Source organism: Heteronotia binoei, chromosome 14 (assembly GCF_032191835.1).
Source record: "Heteronotia binoei isolate CCM8104 ecotype False Entrance Well chromosome 14, APGP_CSIRO_Hbin_v1, whole genome shotgun sequence".
NCBI lineage: Eukaryota > Metazoa > Chordata > Lepidosauria > Squamata > Gekkonidae > Heteronotia > Heteronotia binoei.
Window position 1 is genome coordinate 22,380,336 of NC_083236.1, and position 15,038 is coordinate 22,395,373.

At 46.6% G+C, this 15,038-nt stretch overlaps 1 protein-coding gene across 3 annotated transcripts in view; it reads right to left on the reverse strand.

The window, feature by feature from the left end:
- FAM118A (family with sequence similarity 118 member A) overlaps positions 1–14,748 on the reverse strand; it is a 29,738-nt gene extending 14,990 nt beyond the window's left edge. Inside the window, exons 1-5 of one of the 3 annotated variants that reach the window (XM_060253672.1) lie at positions 14,595–14,748; positions 9,916–9,973; positions 9,484–9,736; positions 4,120–4,341; positions 508–636 (exon numbers count right to left, since the gene is read on the reverse strand). In XM_060253672.1, the coding sequence (XP_060109655.1) occupies positions 508–636; positions 4,120–4,341; positions 9,484–9,736; positions 9,916–9,973; positions 14,595–14,637 (705 nt within the window). In that variant the 5' untranslated portion in view covers positions 14,638–14,748. The remainder of the gene's footprint in view (positions 1–507; positions 637–4,119; positions 4,342–9,483; positions 9,737–9,915; positions 9,974–14,594) is intronic. The other 2 variants (XM_060253673.1, XM_060253674.1) reach the window with 2 other exon arrangements.
- Positions 14,749–15,038: the final 290 nt, after the last annotated feature.

The following is a 15,038-nucleotide window of genomic DNA, read 5'->3' on the forward strand; positions in this document are numbered from 1 at the left end:
TGTCTGAGAGACAGAGACTTCTTGAACCAAATTTGGGAGCTCGGAAGGCCAGCTGCAAGAAGACTCCCCGCCCCCTTTTGCTCTGCCTGCTGTGTTAGGGGAGGGGAGAGAAGACAGCAAAAAGGGGGAGGCTTTGGGGAAGTGTATTGAGCAATGCAGCAGAGAGACCAGCAGCAATGCTACTACTTGTTCAGAGTGGCATTGAGCAGATTATGGGCCCTCCAATGGAGGGGCCATACAGTTGGAAAAGGGTGGGGTTGAAAGGATGGGCCTGGACTCCCCTGGGCCCCACTGTAGATACAGGCCTGTTACTGTGGCAGCCACTTTCAAGATTGGCCCTGCCTCCTCCAGCAGCCACCTTTGGGATGCGGAATGACATTTAAGTGGACATCTGACATCTGGTCCTTCCTCCAACTCTAACATTTGGTTCTTCCTCCATTCCATTAAGCTTTTGAGGCACATGGTTTGAAACAACATTTTTAGCTGGAGCTTAAAACATGCATTTACCATGACTTCAGGATCTTGAGTAACGTCTTTATATCCTGAAGGATCCAATACCATTCCACATGGATCGGTGTACAAACCATGAATGTGAAGAACACCATATCTAATGTGACCTTTTGCCCACTGGAGAACCTACAGAAAAATCAAAGAGTTAATTGCCGCTGAGCGTTCTGGGAAAAGGTCAGGCACTCAAAGAACAGCCCACCTTTTAATCGTGCTGGCACTCACCCCAGACATTTAATTTTTTTTTTTTAAAAATCATCTTGTCACCATGATGTAACAATTTCTAAATGACAGACTACAAAATGCCTGTAATTAAAGAATTTCAAACCAAACAAACACACAATCAAATCAAAATATTTTACATATATTCTCTCCCTTAAAAAAAAACACCAACAAAACAAACCAAAGCCTCCAACAATATTCCAGAAGAGAATGGGGTAAAATCAATCAAGGCTGAGGACATTTCCCTAGAAACTCATTAACAAAACGAAGAAGCTTGTGCTCAACAGCAGGATGCCCTCCACACAGTGTTCCTCTTTTTCCCCAACCTCACCATCAGCTGTCCTGAGTCCTCATTTACCTTCTTTTATACATACCTCAATACCCTGACCTGGATAGCCCAGGCTAGCTAAGCGGGGTTGGCCCTGCCTAGCTTTTGGATGGGAGACCACTAAGGAACACCAGTCGTAACAAGGAGGCAGACAATGGCAAAGCACCTCTAAATGTCTCTTGCCTTGAAAACCCCACAGGGTGGTTGTAAGTCAGCTGTGATTTGACAGCAACAACAACAACATACCTAGCTCAAGGGTACTGTCCCTTTAATTGCACCAGCAGACCCTTCCCTAGGTTTGAAGCCTCACCTAGAGACCAGTTCTGCCTAGTCCTCGTTGTCTCTTGGCCCAAAGCCTTTTCCTTCCTGGAAAGCTGCCTCTGATCCCTCAAGCAAACTGCCTGCAGGCATGTTGACCCTTGGCAGCTTCCTTTCTTTGCAGCCCTCTCCTTGCTGGACCTGCCTTTTAAGCAGGTTCCAGCCTGATAAATCCAGCTGGCCCAACGGCAGTGCAGGGCCCTTTCTCACACACCATTATGAAATCCTTATCCTTTCCACTTTACCAGTTCAATTCACTTGTGGGAGGAAAAGGCCCTGTAATCTTTGTTTCCACTGCAAATACCTCAGTTCCCTCAAGGTGCTGTTAGTTTAACTACTGTGAGGTCACAGCCTCCACTGCTGCAAGACCTAAGCAAGCCTTAGATTACTTAGGGCTGATTCACACATTACAAAGTCCATGAGACAGACATGAGGCCACCACAAGCCCTTTGGATCTGACATGTGGCTGGAGTTGCATGCTGGGAACTCTGTTTCCAGGTGCACCGGGGCTTTGATTCAGACTGGGACCACAGCACCTGAGGAGAAGAGCCATTCTATCAGGACTCTGAAATTTACTGGGGTGATTCTGGACTCCACTGCTGGAAGGGGGTTCCTCCCTCTAAACCGGACTGTTCTTAGGGACATGACACATCCATTACAGTCAGTGAGGCACATTCAGGACATCCTGGGCTGCTGTTACAGTGGTACACTTCAGTGTATCGGTGCGTGTGTGTGCAGAGTGAGCAACTGAGATATGTACAATAGTGAGCTCCGGTAAGGAAGTGAGCCAGACACCTGCACCTAGTATTAAAACGGTGTATTTACAAGCTATATACAAAGTATCTACTAGTGCAGTGACAAACATCAATCTTAGGGACAAAGTGCTCCGCCAGCATCTACCTCTACAGTGAGAGAACTATACACAGGTAATGCAGTCCTTATATATGTCCATCAGCCAATCCAGGCAGTCCATAATCTTGCTGACTCCAGCAGGTACTTTCCTCTTGTCCTTAACCAGCCAGAACTGGCTTGCTGACAAGGCCACTGTGACCTGACCTGTCAGTTAGATCTGCTGGCACGTTGCACCTGTTATGCTGTGTAAAGGAGGACTCAATATCAACCCAGTGAGCCTCTTTGGTTATAGCTCTTCTACCATTTCCACCCACAGACTCTCAAGATTTACTTTTGTTAAGGCCACCAGTCTCTGATCCCTGATGGACAAGGTGGTTCTGCGACCACCTTCCTGCCTGAGGCGTTATCGAGATTCCATCTCAACCAGCCCCCCTGTTCTCCCTTCTTTTTTCTCAGCTCCAAAAGTGGGCCTCAGGAAGGTTCTCTCCTGACACAACTGCAGCCTTCAGGCAACCAGTCAGCGTGCTCCTCTACTACCTCCAAGAAGAGAGGCGTTTCATCTCAAAAGTTCAACTATTATTGCATTATACAGATTGTCAAATTGTGCTATGAGCTGGCTCATATAACCCCCTTTCAGTGAAAAACCCAGAGCTCATTTCACCAGAGCTGTGGTTACCTCTTCAGGCTTCAGTAAAGGAATTCCCCTCCTTTTTCAAACACCACATCCTTGACATGTGGGCTGGAGTTGATGCAGGTGGGCAAGCTGTGCCCCATTCCCTCTATAACTGAAGCACCTCCAGGTAGCTCAGCTAGTCTATACCTATCAGTGGGATTCAGAGACCATAACAAAGTTAAGGCAGGTCTCTTACTTGGAACCATTCTTCTTAGTGAGGACATCTGTATATTCAACTGACCCACCACCTTCCCTGCAATTAGCTGCAGTGTGTTCTTGCATCTTGCAGGGAGATGGGACTCCTTGATCACATCTAGATGCAGCCTAACGGTAGCTCGAAGGGGAAGAGATTTCTGTGCCTAAAAGCTAGTTCTAGACATTTCTAAATTGATGCTCCGAACGTGCAACACCTATCAGTGTGAATGCACAAAAGACCAAAGATTAGCAGTTAAAAGGTAAGTAACCTGCCTTTCCTCCAAAGGAAAAAAGAGTGGATTCCAAGGCCTGTTTCAGGTCATATGAACATATGAAGAACATATGAAGCTGCCTTATACTGAATCAGACCCTTGGTCCATCAAAGTCAGTATTGTCTACTCAGACTGGCAGCGGCTCTCCAGGGTCTCAAGCGGAGGTTTTTCACACCTATTTGCCTGGAACCTTTTTTGGAGATGCCAGGGATTGAACCTGGGACCTTCTGCTTCCCAAGCAGATGCTCTACCACTGAGCCACCATCCCTCCAGGTCAAGAAAATGATACAGGAGGGAAGGCCCTTCTCTTCGCATGACACAGCCATGATCTGAATTGGGCCCCTGAATACCAGGAAATTGAGTTTCCAGCTGAAAACTCTCAGAAAAAAATCTATAGAAATTGATTTTTGAGACATGGGGTTTTCAGCTAGTTGCTTCGGGACAATAATGAATATTAGATTTTCTCATTCTGTAGTCCATGGGCAATTCCTGGCGATATTTAAAAAAAAACCAGGACATAGTCACAGCACAAGATTTTGAACACTTTGCTTATGTCAGCTGTAGTTTCAGAGCCTTGAGATTGAACACGGATATGTTTAAGTTATGATTTTAAAATGAGTTTTGGTTTGCAAGAACACAAAACAGGCTGAGCAACAAATTACAGCCAATCACAAGAACAGCTGCTAGTATACTACTGGTAAACAGAGTGTAGGAAAAGAGCTTCCAGAAGCACACTCTTGCTCTTCTCATACCTTGTCCTTATCTTTCAAGTCAAGAGATTCCATTGGTTTGCCCTGCTGCTGACCGAAGATTTCAAGTAAGTTGTCATAGTTGGTGGTAAGCACCATGGTACCTCTCTCCATCAGCTGGAGGATTGACTGCAAAACAACAGGATTCTGAATGTGTTGCTCCAAATTGTCAAAAACCTCCATTAGGCAATCCTGGAAAAAATTGGGTTTGGCATCTCCTGTGCGCTGGGGGAGGAAAAAGATGAGCAATGTATGAGAGAGACAGCATCCAATCTCCAGGAAGACATTACTCTGGAACTGGAAGAATCAAACACATCACAATTGTGGTGTTACCACAGGCCCGCACAACCCTTCACCTACTAATCCTAAAGTCACATAGTGTGGTCTTGCCAGGGCTCAGCAGATCTCCAGTTTTTGCTTTCTAGCCAGAACAGGAAGAGAAGAATGGCATGCACCCAGTGGGCTGCATTACACTGGGTGGGCCAAGAGTTATTCAGGTTTCCATTATCTTTATATTCCTCCTTGCTGACATGTAGGGTTGCCAACTGCCTGGAGGAAAATAAAACATCCTGTCTCATCAATAGAAGCTTAACGTGTGCTTGTCAAATGATGTTACTTACCTCTGTGCCATGAAAAGTTTCAGCTTCCCATGTCCACATATTAAGAAGACTGCAGATTTATACCCCATCCTTCTCTCTGAATCATAGTCTCAGAGCGGCTTACAATCTTCCCCCACAACAGACACCTTGTGAGGTGGGTGGGGCTGAGAGAGCTCTCCCAGCAGCTGACCTGTCAAGGACAACCTCTGCCAGAGCTATGGCTGACCCAAGGCCATTTCCAGCAGGTGCAAGTGGAGGAGTGGGGAATCAAACCCGGTTCTCACAGATAAGAGTCCACACACTTAAGCACTGCACCAAACCGGCTCTCTAAAAGGACAGGATTTTTTCTCCAGGTCTGCAGGCAAACCTATCAACACGTCACAGAGTTGCATTTTTATCCAAATATCCAGCTGCACAGCTATCCTGAAGAAACTAGATGAGATCGCATTTTGAAAAAGGAGGGCCTGATAACAGCTGAACTGGGGCGGGGGGAGAACTAATTCAGAACAGAGATGCTTAATTGTTCACTAGTTCAGCTACATCTCGTCTCACTGGTAACAACCAGGTAGCCGATTACTAAGTCAACTGTTTGGATATATCCAAATGAATTTGGGTGTTTACATTATAATAGTATTTTTTCATAGCTGCTGCTCCCATTCTACCCACCGGCTATCCATTTGCCATTTCCTCCAAATGTCAAGGCATGCATAATTAAAAGAAACAAAATGTGTTTGTGATTGGGGGGACGGTTAGACTTACGAATTAGATGTCTCATGCGTCTTTACTGTCTGCCCATGAAACTAGTTTACTCTAATGACTAATTCTAATGAACAATTCACAAATAGATGTGCTGATTGTTCAGGTGCAAATATTGGTAATATATCCAATGTCGGACATTTAAAATATGCATTCTTTCATGCATACATAAAGAGGGAAAGAACTTCAAGTCATTCCATTTTGACAAGCAGGTCATGACTTCAGCAAGGAGTGTGTGCCTCCTCTTTGGTACTCAAGAAGGCTGGAGTAGACAACCACAAAAGTGGCTATGAGCTGCAGCTTACTGGCTACTTATTACCACAGCAAGGGCTGGCCATCTCTCTCTAACAAAAACAGTTAATGCACAAAGCTGCTTGAGATGAATTTCAGCAGAAATCAGGCACTCACTGCATGTATAAAGCAAGGAAGTTCAGTTAGGGTAGATTTGCCTGCCAATTGTGTTCTTTTTTACATTCTTAACATTCCTCATTCAGAGTGCACGATGTTCAGAAATGGAAAGTTCTTGGGGTGGGGGAGGGAGTATGAAGTTCAAATAGAAGGTAATTCTGCACCAGGCACTTGTGAAGGGAACAAGGAGCACAGCCCACCAGGCATTTGCCTTTCAAGCTCATAACCTAAGTGCAAGAAGCAGGATAAAAGAACTAGAAGAAGTGTTCCACTGTAACTCCCAAGTGCGAAGGGATGAACTTTGCCTTTTGAGCAACCAGAAACCACAAGACTGAGAACTGGAAGACCACCTAAGTGCTGTGACTCATTTACAACCACAGAGTTCCTGAGCCCAGGAGCTGTCTGTCGCAGGCTATGGACCACTGCTCTTAAGTGTCTCTGTTTTTTTGCAAGCAGCCCTCCAACTGGGACAGAGGCAGAGGTGTTCCCCATTCCAGTGTAGTACAAACCATAAAGGAAAAGTCTAGGAGCAACAATGCCCATGGTAGATCCAACTTTTTCTCTGTGGGATTGTCAGTTCTGCTTGTTCTAGCTCTCTCTACAGGCCTTTCAGTTTTGGTATATATTGTTGGGTTGTGTCACCAAGGCCACTGGAGACTCCCAAATGCTAGAGCAGGGGTGGCCAACGGTAGCTCTCCAGATGTTTTTTTGCCTACAACTCCCATCAGCCCCAGCCATTGGCCATGCTGGCTGGGGCTGATGGGAGTTGTAGGCAAAAAAACATCTGGAGAGCTACCATTGGCCACCCCTGTGCTACAGTAATGCATGAGGTGTAAGTTATAACTGGAGGTAATGGAGGTAAATACAAGTGGTAGATTTTGTCTTAATCCCACATTCCCCCATGGCAGTACTCAAACACTCTTGTTTTCCATTTTAGTGCTTTTTCCAACAAGCTATTGGGGAAGTAACAGGGATTACTTGGGGAGGGACGGTGGCTCAGTGATAGAGCATCTGCTTAGGAAGCAGAAGGTCCCAGGTTCAATCCCTGGCATCTCCAAAAAAGGGTCCAGGCAAATAGGTGTGAAAAAAACCTCAGCTGGAGACCTTGGAGAGCCGCTGCCAGTCTGAGAAGACAATACTGACTTTGATGGACCAAAGGTCTGATTCAGTATAAGGCAGCTTCATATGTTCATATGATTAGGGTTGCCAGACCAGCACTGGCACTTGGCAGGAGCTGGGTCCTACCTGATCTGCATCATGTCAACACCATGGCATCACTTTGGTTATGAACCAGAAGGGACATAATCATGCCGGCATAATGCTCTAGGATCCACCACAAAACTTGTTGGTGGATCCTAGAGCTTTGGAAAACGTGATAATGTTACTTCTGTTTCACACTACAAGTGATATAGCATCAGTGGCACCAGGGCTTTTTTTGTAGCAGGAACTCCTTTGCATATTAGGCCACACACCTCTGATGTAGTCAATCCTCCAAGAGCTTACAGGGCTCTTAGTACAGGGCCTACCGTAAGCTCCAGGAGGATTGGCTACATCAGGGGTGTTTGGACTAATTTGCAAAGGAGTTCCTGCTACAAAAAAAGCTGAGTGGCACAATGTTGATTTCCCCTCCCCAGTTTTCACCTACCACCTTATCAAGTAGAAGCAGGGATGCTAGTACCATGGCAACAAGATGAAAGACCTAACAGCAAAGCTTTGCACAAATGTGCTGCTGCTTCTTCCCTAGTTGCTTATTCTGGAGTCTCTATTTCCTCTGCCTTGTCAAAAATGTTCCTACCCTCTCTTAGGGGTAGTGTTGCCACAGCAAGGCATGGTCTCTTGTTTCAGAAGAGGCCATGGTGTTTTCCTAGAACAGGGGTCCGCAACCTTTGTGAACCTGTAGGCACCTTTGGAATTCTGGCCTAGGGTGGTGGGCAGGTGCAACCACAAAATGGCTGCCATAAGAGGCAGAACCAAGCACAAAATATCAGAAAGTGATTTTAGGCAGAGGCTCTGCTTAACATGGTGTATTTCAAAATGAACATATTGTTTATAAATATCTTCTTGCATATGCACAGCTAAACCTTCAGTCACACAGTGACTGCAGTGCCAGCTGATGCCAAAGCAACGTTTTTTAAAGATCAGCACAGCCTTTGCTTGGCGAGAGCTCTCCCAAGCCCCATTCACTTTCTATAAACATTTGGCAGGCATCAGGAAGGAGCCAGGGGGCACCGTGGTATCTATGAGCACCACCATGCTGGGGACCCCTGTCCTACAGATTTCATTCTGAATTGTGCTACAATGGTGACTAGGCAAGAAGCTTGGGCTGTCTGTCCTTGCGTGGTGTAAAAGAATTTGAACCCCCATCTTCAGGGATGGCGACGACTGAACGTGCTACAGTGATTCACTTTGTTGAGAATGTTGTTTTTGTATGTCTGTGTTATTCTGTGGTGGGGGAAGCATGGTGATGTCACAGCAGCATTGTCATGTAGGAATATCACCTTGCTTTGTGACTGGTGAATGGTGGCAATGGGCAATATTGCTATGCTCTGTTCCTGGTGAGAACATCAGACAGTTTTGTTCATCTCTGGTAAATGCCTGCTAAGTGGCTGTTTGTTGAGGCAGATCGCCAAGTGGCATGGCTGGTGCAGGGGCAATCCCAGGCAAGATGGCGATGGTGCCACTAGAGAATTCTGACCAGGAGGTACCCCAGTCTTTGAATAACCTGTGGGTCAAACCATGTAATGGACAATTACTAGATAATTGGAAGGACCAATCGAAGCAGCTGCATGTTCAGCAATAAACTGGGGATAATGCCCTGACCTAGATAGCTCAGGCAAGCCTGATCTAGCTCAGGCAAGTGCTGGTCATTACCTTTAAAGCCCTATATGGCCGAGGACCTGCCTACCTTAGGGACCGTCTCTCCCCGTACAAACCCCAGAGAGCACTGAGGTCAGCAGGGAAGAACCTGCTGACTATTCCTGGGCCAAAAGATGTAAAATTCCAGAGCACCCGTACTCGGGCTTTCTCCATTATGGCTCCACAGCTATGGAATCAGCTTCCAGAAGAAATGCGGGCCCTGCGGGACTTTGAACAGTTCCGCAGGGCCTGCAAGACCGTTCTCTTTCGAATGGCCTTCACTGACTAAAACTGCTAAGTAAACTCACCATCTGTATAATAGCACTAACATATGAATGTTAATTTTATTGCTTTTAGAATTTTAATAGTTTTTAATTACGGTAATTGTAGGTTTATGCTGTTAGTTATAACACAATGTATGTATTGAATTCCTGTTGTTAGCCGCCCTGAGCCTGCCACGGCGGGGGAGGGCGAGATATAAATAAAATGTGATGATGATCTTGCCAGAACTTGGAAGCTAAGCAGGATTGGCTCTAGCAAGTACTTGGATGGGAGACTTCCAGAGAATACCAGTGCCACGAGGGCAGGGGCAGGCTTTATTCAGCCACCTCTCTGAATATCCTCCAGGCCCCCAGTAGGGGTCAGTCACCAGAGGTTGCCATGGCTTCCAGGTGCACACACACATGCACATAAAAATTAACCGGAAATAACATTTGTTAAGAATGGTCTTTTTAACATGTATGCTCACCGGTGACATCTTTCGGATGAGGTCATGGGCAACCACCAGCAAATCGCGGTCTTTGATCACTTTCTTGCGGAATTCAGCCACATCCCCCGGATGCAAGACCTCCAGCTGGTCAGCTGCTTCAATAACCGCTTCAATACAACTGCGCCAGGAGCGAAGGGCTGGGATTCCAGGGGCTACAGCAGCACTCACTCCTGTTCCGATCATCAGCAGAAGGTCCCGGGGCTGCTTCCGTATAAGGCTTTTTAAAAATTTCCTACACCAAAAAAGTAGTTTATTAAAAAAAAAATCAATAACTTCACCATAATTCACATCGCTGTGTCTAGTCAATCAGACTATAAAGGACAAAGTACCAAGTCTTAACTGATAAGGCAACGAATTAAAAGAGCAGCAGCAAGCCTTATATTCTCATAGAACGCAAAGGGTTATTCCCACCTTGATTTTTGTTCACTTCTATTGGACTTCCTGTGTGTGGAATCCATCTCTTCAGCCCCTGTAGATAGATAAATTTATTGTCATTGTTCTCAAAAAAGAAAATGAGAGCAACGAAATGAGGTGCTCTTCCACAAACATACCAACGCATCAACACCCACAAAAGGACATATACATAGACCATTTAAATGCATCTAAAAACAAATAATCATTCATAACCCTGCATTTAGCCTAACCACGGCACTTGGATAGAAGCTGCCCTTGAATCTATTTGTCTTAGCCTTCAACACTCTATATCGCCTGCCTGACGGTAAGATCTCAAATAGCAAGTGGCCCGGATGTGAAGGGTCCCTTAAGATCATTTGTATCTTCCTTTTACATCCCATATCATACAGATCCACCAATGAGGGGAGAGAACATCCACAAATCTTCTGTGCTCTCACCATCACTCTTTGGAGCACCCTTCTCTCTGCTTCCGTGCAGCTCCCAAACCACACGCAGAGGCAATAAGATAAAATGCTCTCAATGGAACTACGATAAAAGGCAACCAGCAGACTCCCTGACAGTTGTTGTAATCTTAAGAGTCTTAAATAGTATAGTCGTTGCTGGGCCTTTTTCTCTAGAGCTAAAGCAATAAAAAATGCAGTAGGGTTGAAGTTTCCTTGTTAAAAACATTTGAGACTTTTTGGCACACAAAAACACATAATATGTAAAATGAAGCACCTGTGAAACTTCTCAAGAGTTAAAACAAACCCAAAGTGGAAAAGAAGCACAAAGTGGCTCTAATTTTAAGACTCAACGTATTAGTTAAGGGTACTTTGAAAAGGTTGCTGAGAGATGAAAACACAAATCAGACCCATGGTCCATCAAAGTTAGTAGTGTCCATTCAGACTGGAAATAGCTCTACAGCGTCATAGGTGAAGGCCTTTTGCAACACTTCCTACTTGATCCTTTTAACTGGAGATGCTGGGGACTGAACAGGGACTGTCTGCATGCCAGGCAGATGCTCTACCACTGACCAACTGATCACTGATGAACCAGTAGCTGCTTTTTGACATCCTCTTTTCTATCAGTTCCATGGGAGCTACTAGAGTTCAGGAATTCAGCAACTCCAGGCTTCACTGGCTGCCATCTTAAGTTGGTCAAGCAAATTCATTCTGTCTGAAGGACAAAAGCCTTGCTGTCTCTCCATCAGGAAATCTGTTCATGGATATATAAATACATCTGACCCACTCAACAGCAACCTAGAAGTCTTGGTTTAAGTGACAAGTGGTTAACAGTATTAAGACTTGCATTCAGCCTCTACTACTGCAAAGGAAAGAAGAGAGAGCAGTTCCCATTTCATTTGTTAAGAGAAGCACCAGGTACCTGAAGATGCTATAATAACAGTTGCCATGTGCAGGGTCACACCACAGCAAGAAAAACGCCTCACTGTGGCATTTGCCATGCTTGAAGGCCACTGGCTAACCGCATCAGGCATTGCATTACCACTTTTATTCATTTGCTTCTACCTTCCTTGGCAGTTGCTAACGAATTCCATTGCTACTATAATTTAAAAGCAGCTCCCTGAATTAGCCAGTGCATTTGGGAGAGTTCTGGTTTTATTTGTTTATTGCCTCATGTCTGGACCAGACCTCTAAGCCGTTGCCTTTTGCACCAGCTTGAAGCTTCCAAACCATCTTCAAGGGCACTTCCACACAGTGTGTGAGACAGATGGGCAACAGCACCAATCCCTTTTAGTCCTGTTTGAGGTGTGAGGTGTTTTTTATTCAATAATGTCACCCAATCTTTTATCCACACCAAACAAACTGCATCATGATATAGTCTTAAGTCGGGTAATTGAAATCCTCCTCTTTCTTTAGCATCTGTTAAAACTTTCATTTTAATCCTTGGTTTCTTTTCAGCCCATACAAATTTTGAAATCTTCCTTTGCCATTTATTAAATTGTTTGCTGTCTTTCACAATCGGGATAGTTTGGAATAAATACATTATTCTTGGCTAAATGTTCATCTTAATTGCAGCTATTCTCCCAAGCAATGACAAATTAAGCTTGTTCCATTTTATCCTATCTTCATCCATTTTACGCCATAACTTTTCATAATTATTTTTAAACAAATCAATGTTCTTCATTGTTATTTCCACACTCAAATATTTTACTTTAGAGGTAACCTCACATCCTGTTAACCCCATCTCTAAGCATTTTCCCTTTCCCTCACTGATGCTGGAATTACTATCACCAAAGGGTGATTAACACATGGAGTTCACTGCCACAGGAGGTAGTGGCAGCTACAAGCATAAGCTTCAAGAGGAGATTGGATAAACATATGGTTGAGGGAAGGCCAGCGTTTACCTCAAGAATACAAACCTGATTGCTATCAACTCTCTATACTCCTAAATTGTCAACAGCAACTTATAAATGAACGGGTGCAGCAAGACCATGTTATCCCATAAATAATTTCTATCCTCTTTTGTGAACCACTTTATTCCCCTGTCCCCGGGAGTAAAGAAAAGTTACTGTTCTTTTTATGTTTCCTTCACTGATGCTGAACACTCTGGAGATGCAAACCCCATCTCTAAGCATTTTGCCTTTCCCTCACTGATGCTGGAATTACTATCACCAAAGGGTGATTAACACATGGACTTCACTGCCACAGGAGGTGGTGGCAGCTACAAGCATAAGCTTCAAGAGGAGATTGGATAAACATATGGAGCAGAGGTCCATCAGCGGCTATTGGCCACAAGGGATAGATGGAATTCTCTGTCTGGGGCACATGATGCTCTTTATTCTTGGTGCTTGAGGGGCGGCAATGGAAGGGCTTCTAGTGTCCTGGCCCCACTGGTGGACCTCCTGATGGAACCTGGGGTTTTTTGGCCATCATGTGACAGAGTGTTGAACTGGATGGGCTACTGGCCTGAACCAACATTGCCTGTCTGCATGACCATCACCACTTCTACATCTTCTACACTGCACTTCCACCTGCAGTGGCTATTGTGAGATAAGGGCAAAAGTGTTAGATGTATTTTTGCCCTCCATCCAAAGAGTGCACCTGTGTGGATGCCCAACAGGAGTGGACCAGTCCTTCTCTTACCCTGTGGCCCTCAGCTGTCCTTGTCCTAGCCTGTGGCCCTCAGCTGCCAAGGTGGACTCAGCGACTGCCGTTCAGGGCATCGGGCTCAATTTCCGCATCAACCAATGAATCTCCCCCCAGTGAAAAGGGGGGGGGGGGAAGTGACCAATAAATGCCTTCAAGACCAGCAAAAAAAGAGAAAAGTTTAACTCTGCAGACTTCCCTTCAGTCTGAATTTAAGCAGGGGCACTGCACAGGGACAGGGACTTCATCCGGCTTTTCAGCTAAAAATAGCCGCGCTTTGTTGGCCAAGGACAACCTGGTGTCCTTTGCTCTTTGGCATCCGCTGCTTTGCTCAAATATCACAGCTGCGGGGACAAAGGACAGGCCACCTGAAGAGGAGTCCCGGCCAATGACGGCCACCTCTGAAGTATCTAAATAAATCAGCACAGGGGCTCCCAGGCACCAGTGACACTTCAAGGGGAGGGCTCGCAAAGCGCCTCAATAAACAGGACTGGAAGTCTATGAGGGTTTGAAACAACCACAGCCAGGAAGGGCCTGCCGACGGGGATCCCTGCTTTCACCCCACGCTGGAAAAAATGCAGAGAAGCAAAGGCGTGAGACAGCAGAAGGGGCTGGAAACATCCCGAGCCAAAGACCTATGGAAAGGAGAAGAAGGCCGAGGGGAAAGGGCCCCTGGGAGGCTGCGCCTGCAACTCAAAAAGCAACCCAAGGCAATGGGCAATGAATCCGGGAGACACACACACACACACACACACACCAGCTGAAAGAGGCAGGACAGTCTAGAGGCCTTTTCCACACACAGCTTTCTCTGCCAGCCCCTTCTCCCATCCTTCTGTGATGGGTGGAAATCCAACAGATGCTGCTTCCTCCTCTGAATTGATCCCCGTCACCCCAGGATCAAAGGAACACCGAGCCTGGCTGGAAAGTGGAAGCCACCCTCCCGGTTTGTTTCCAGTCGGGTGAAAAAAGCAACCCCCCAAGAAGAAACGGGCTCCTGCGGCACAGTTCCTAGGGATCAACAGAGCATTCCTCCTCTGCCCCCCCTCCCAATGGTGGGCGTTTCCCTCTAATGCCCCGTCAAGTCACAGCTGGCTTATGGCGACTCCGTAGGGTTTTCAAAGCAAGAGACCTTCCGAGGTGGTTTGCCGCTGCTCGCCTCTACACGGTGAACCTGGCATTCTTTGGAGGTCTCTCACCCAAACACCAGCCAGGGATCCTGCTTCGTTCCCGAGATCTAACACGATCAGGCTAGCAATCAGGGTGCTGGCTGAGGCTGATGGGAGTTGTAGGCAAAAAAAAAAAGCATCTGGAGAGCCACTGTTCCCCACGCAGACCAGGTTTTCCAACAGCCTCCGCGTAAAATAAAAGCAAGAAGACGGCTGGAGAGACGCACAGGGCCGCGAGGCTCCATCTGCAGCCCCGGGAAAGAGGCTCCTACAGCTAGCTGCCTGCCAAAGCAAGGCGATGTCTCTCCCCCCATCTCTCAGCTGCAGCGGCTGAGCAGGCAAGGGAGCGCCGGCAGGCCCCTTCTTTCCCCCGGCCCCCTAGCGCTGGGACGCCCATCCTCACCGTCCCCAGCCCCGCCCTCACCTCGGCCTAGTAACGCGGAGCCCTCCGGCCCCGGCTCGTCCATTGCTTCGGCGGCCCGGCGAGGGGCAAAAGGCGGAGCGAAGCGGCAGCGCCGCCATTTGACTCCTCCTCGAGCCTCAATTACGCAAAGCAGCGGAGGAGACAGGCGCTTCTGGGACCCGGGAGCCGCCTCCCTTCTGCAAGGACAACCCCTCGCCGGAGGTGGGGATGGGGTGGGGGGGGGATACAGTACCGGAATCAGCAAGAGAGTATCCAGGGGCAGAAAAGACGCCTGGAGAGGATTCGGTCCAAAGGCATCTTTACAACGTTTTGCTAGAATAGGATAGCAAACCAGGCAGGAAAACCGAAAGACGTGGCAAGCCAGACACAGATACATTGACGTGAATAAGAACAGCTGAGGACGATGGAAGATGCCTGAAAGCCCATTGTATATAATGGGAGCCT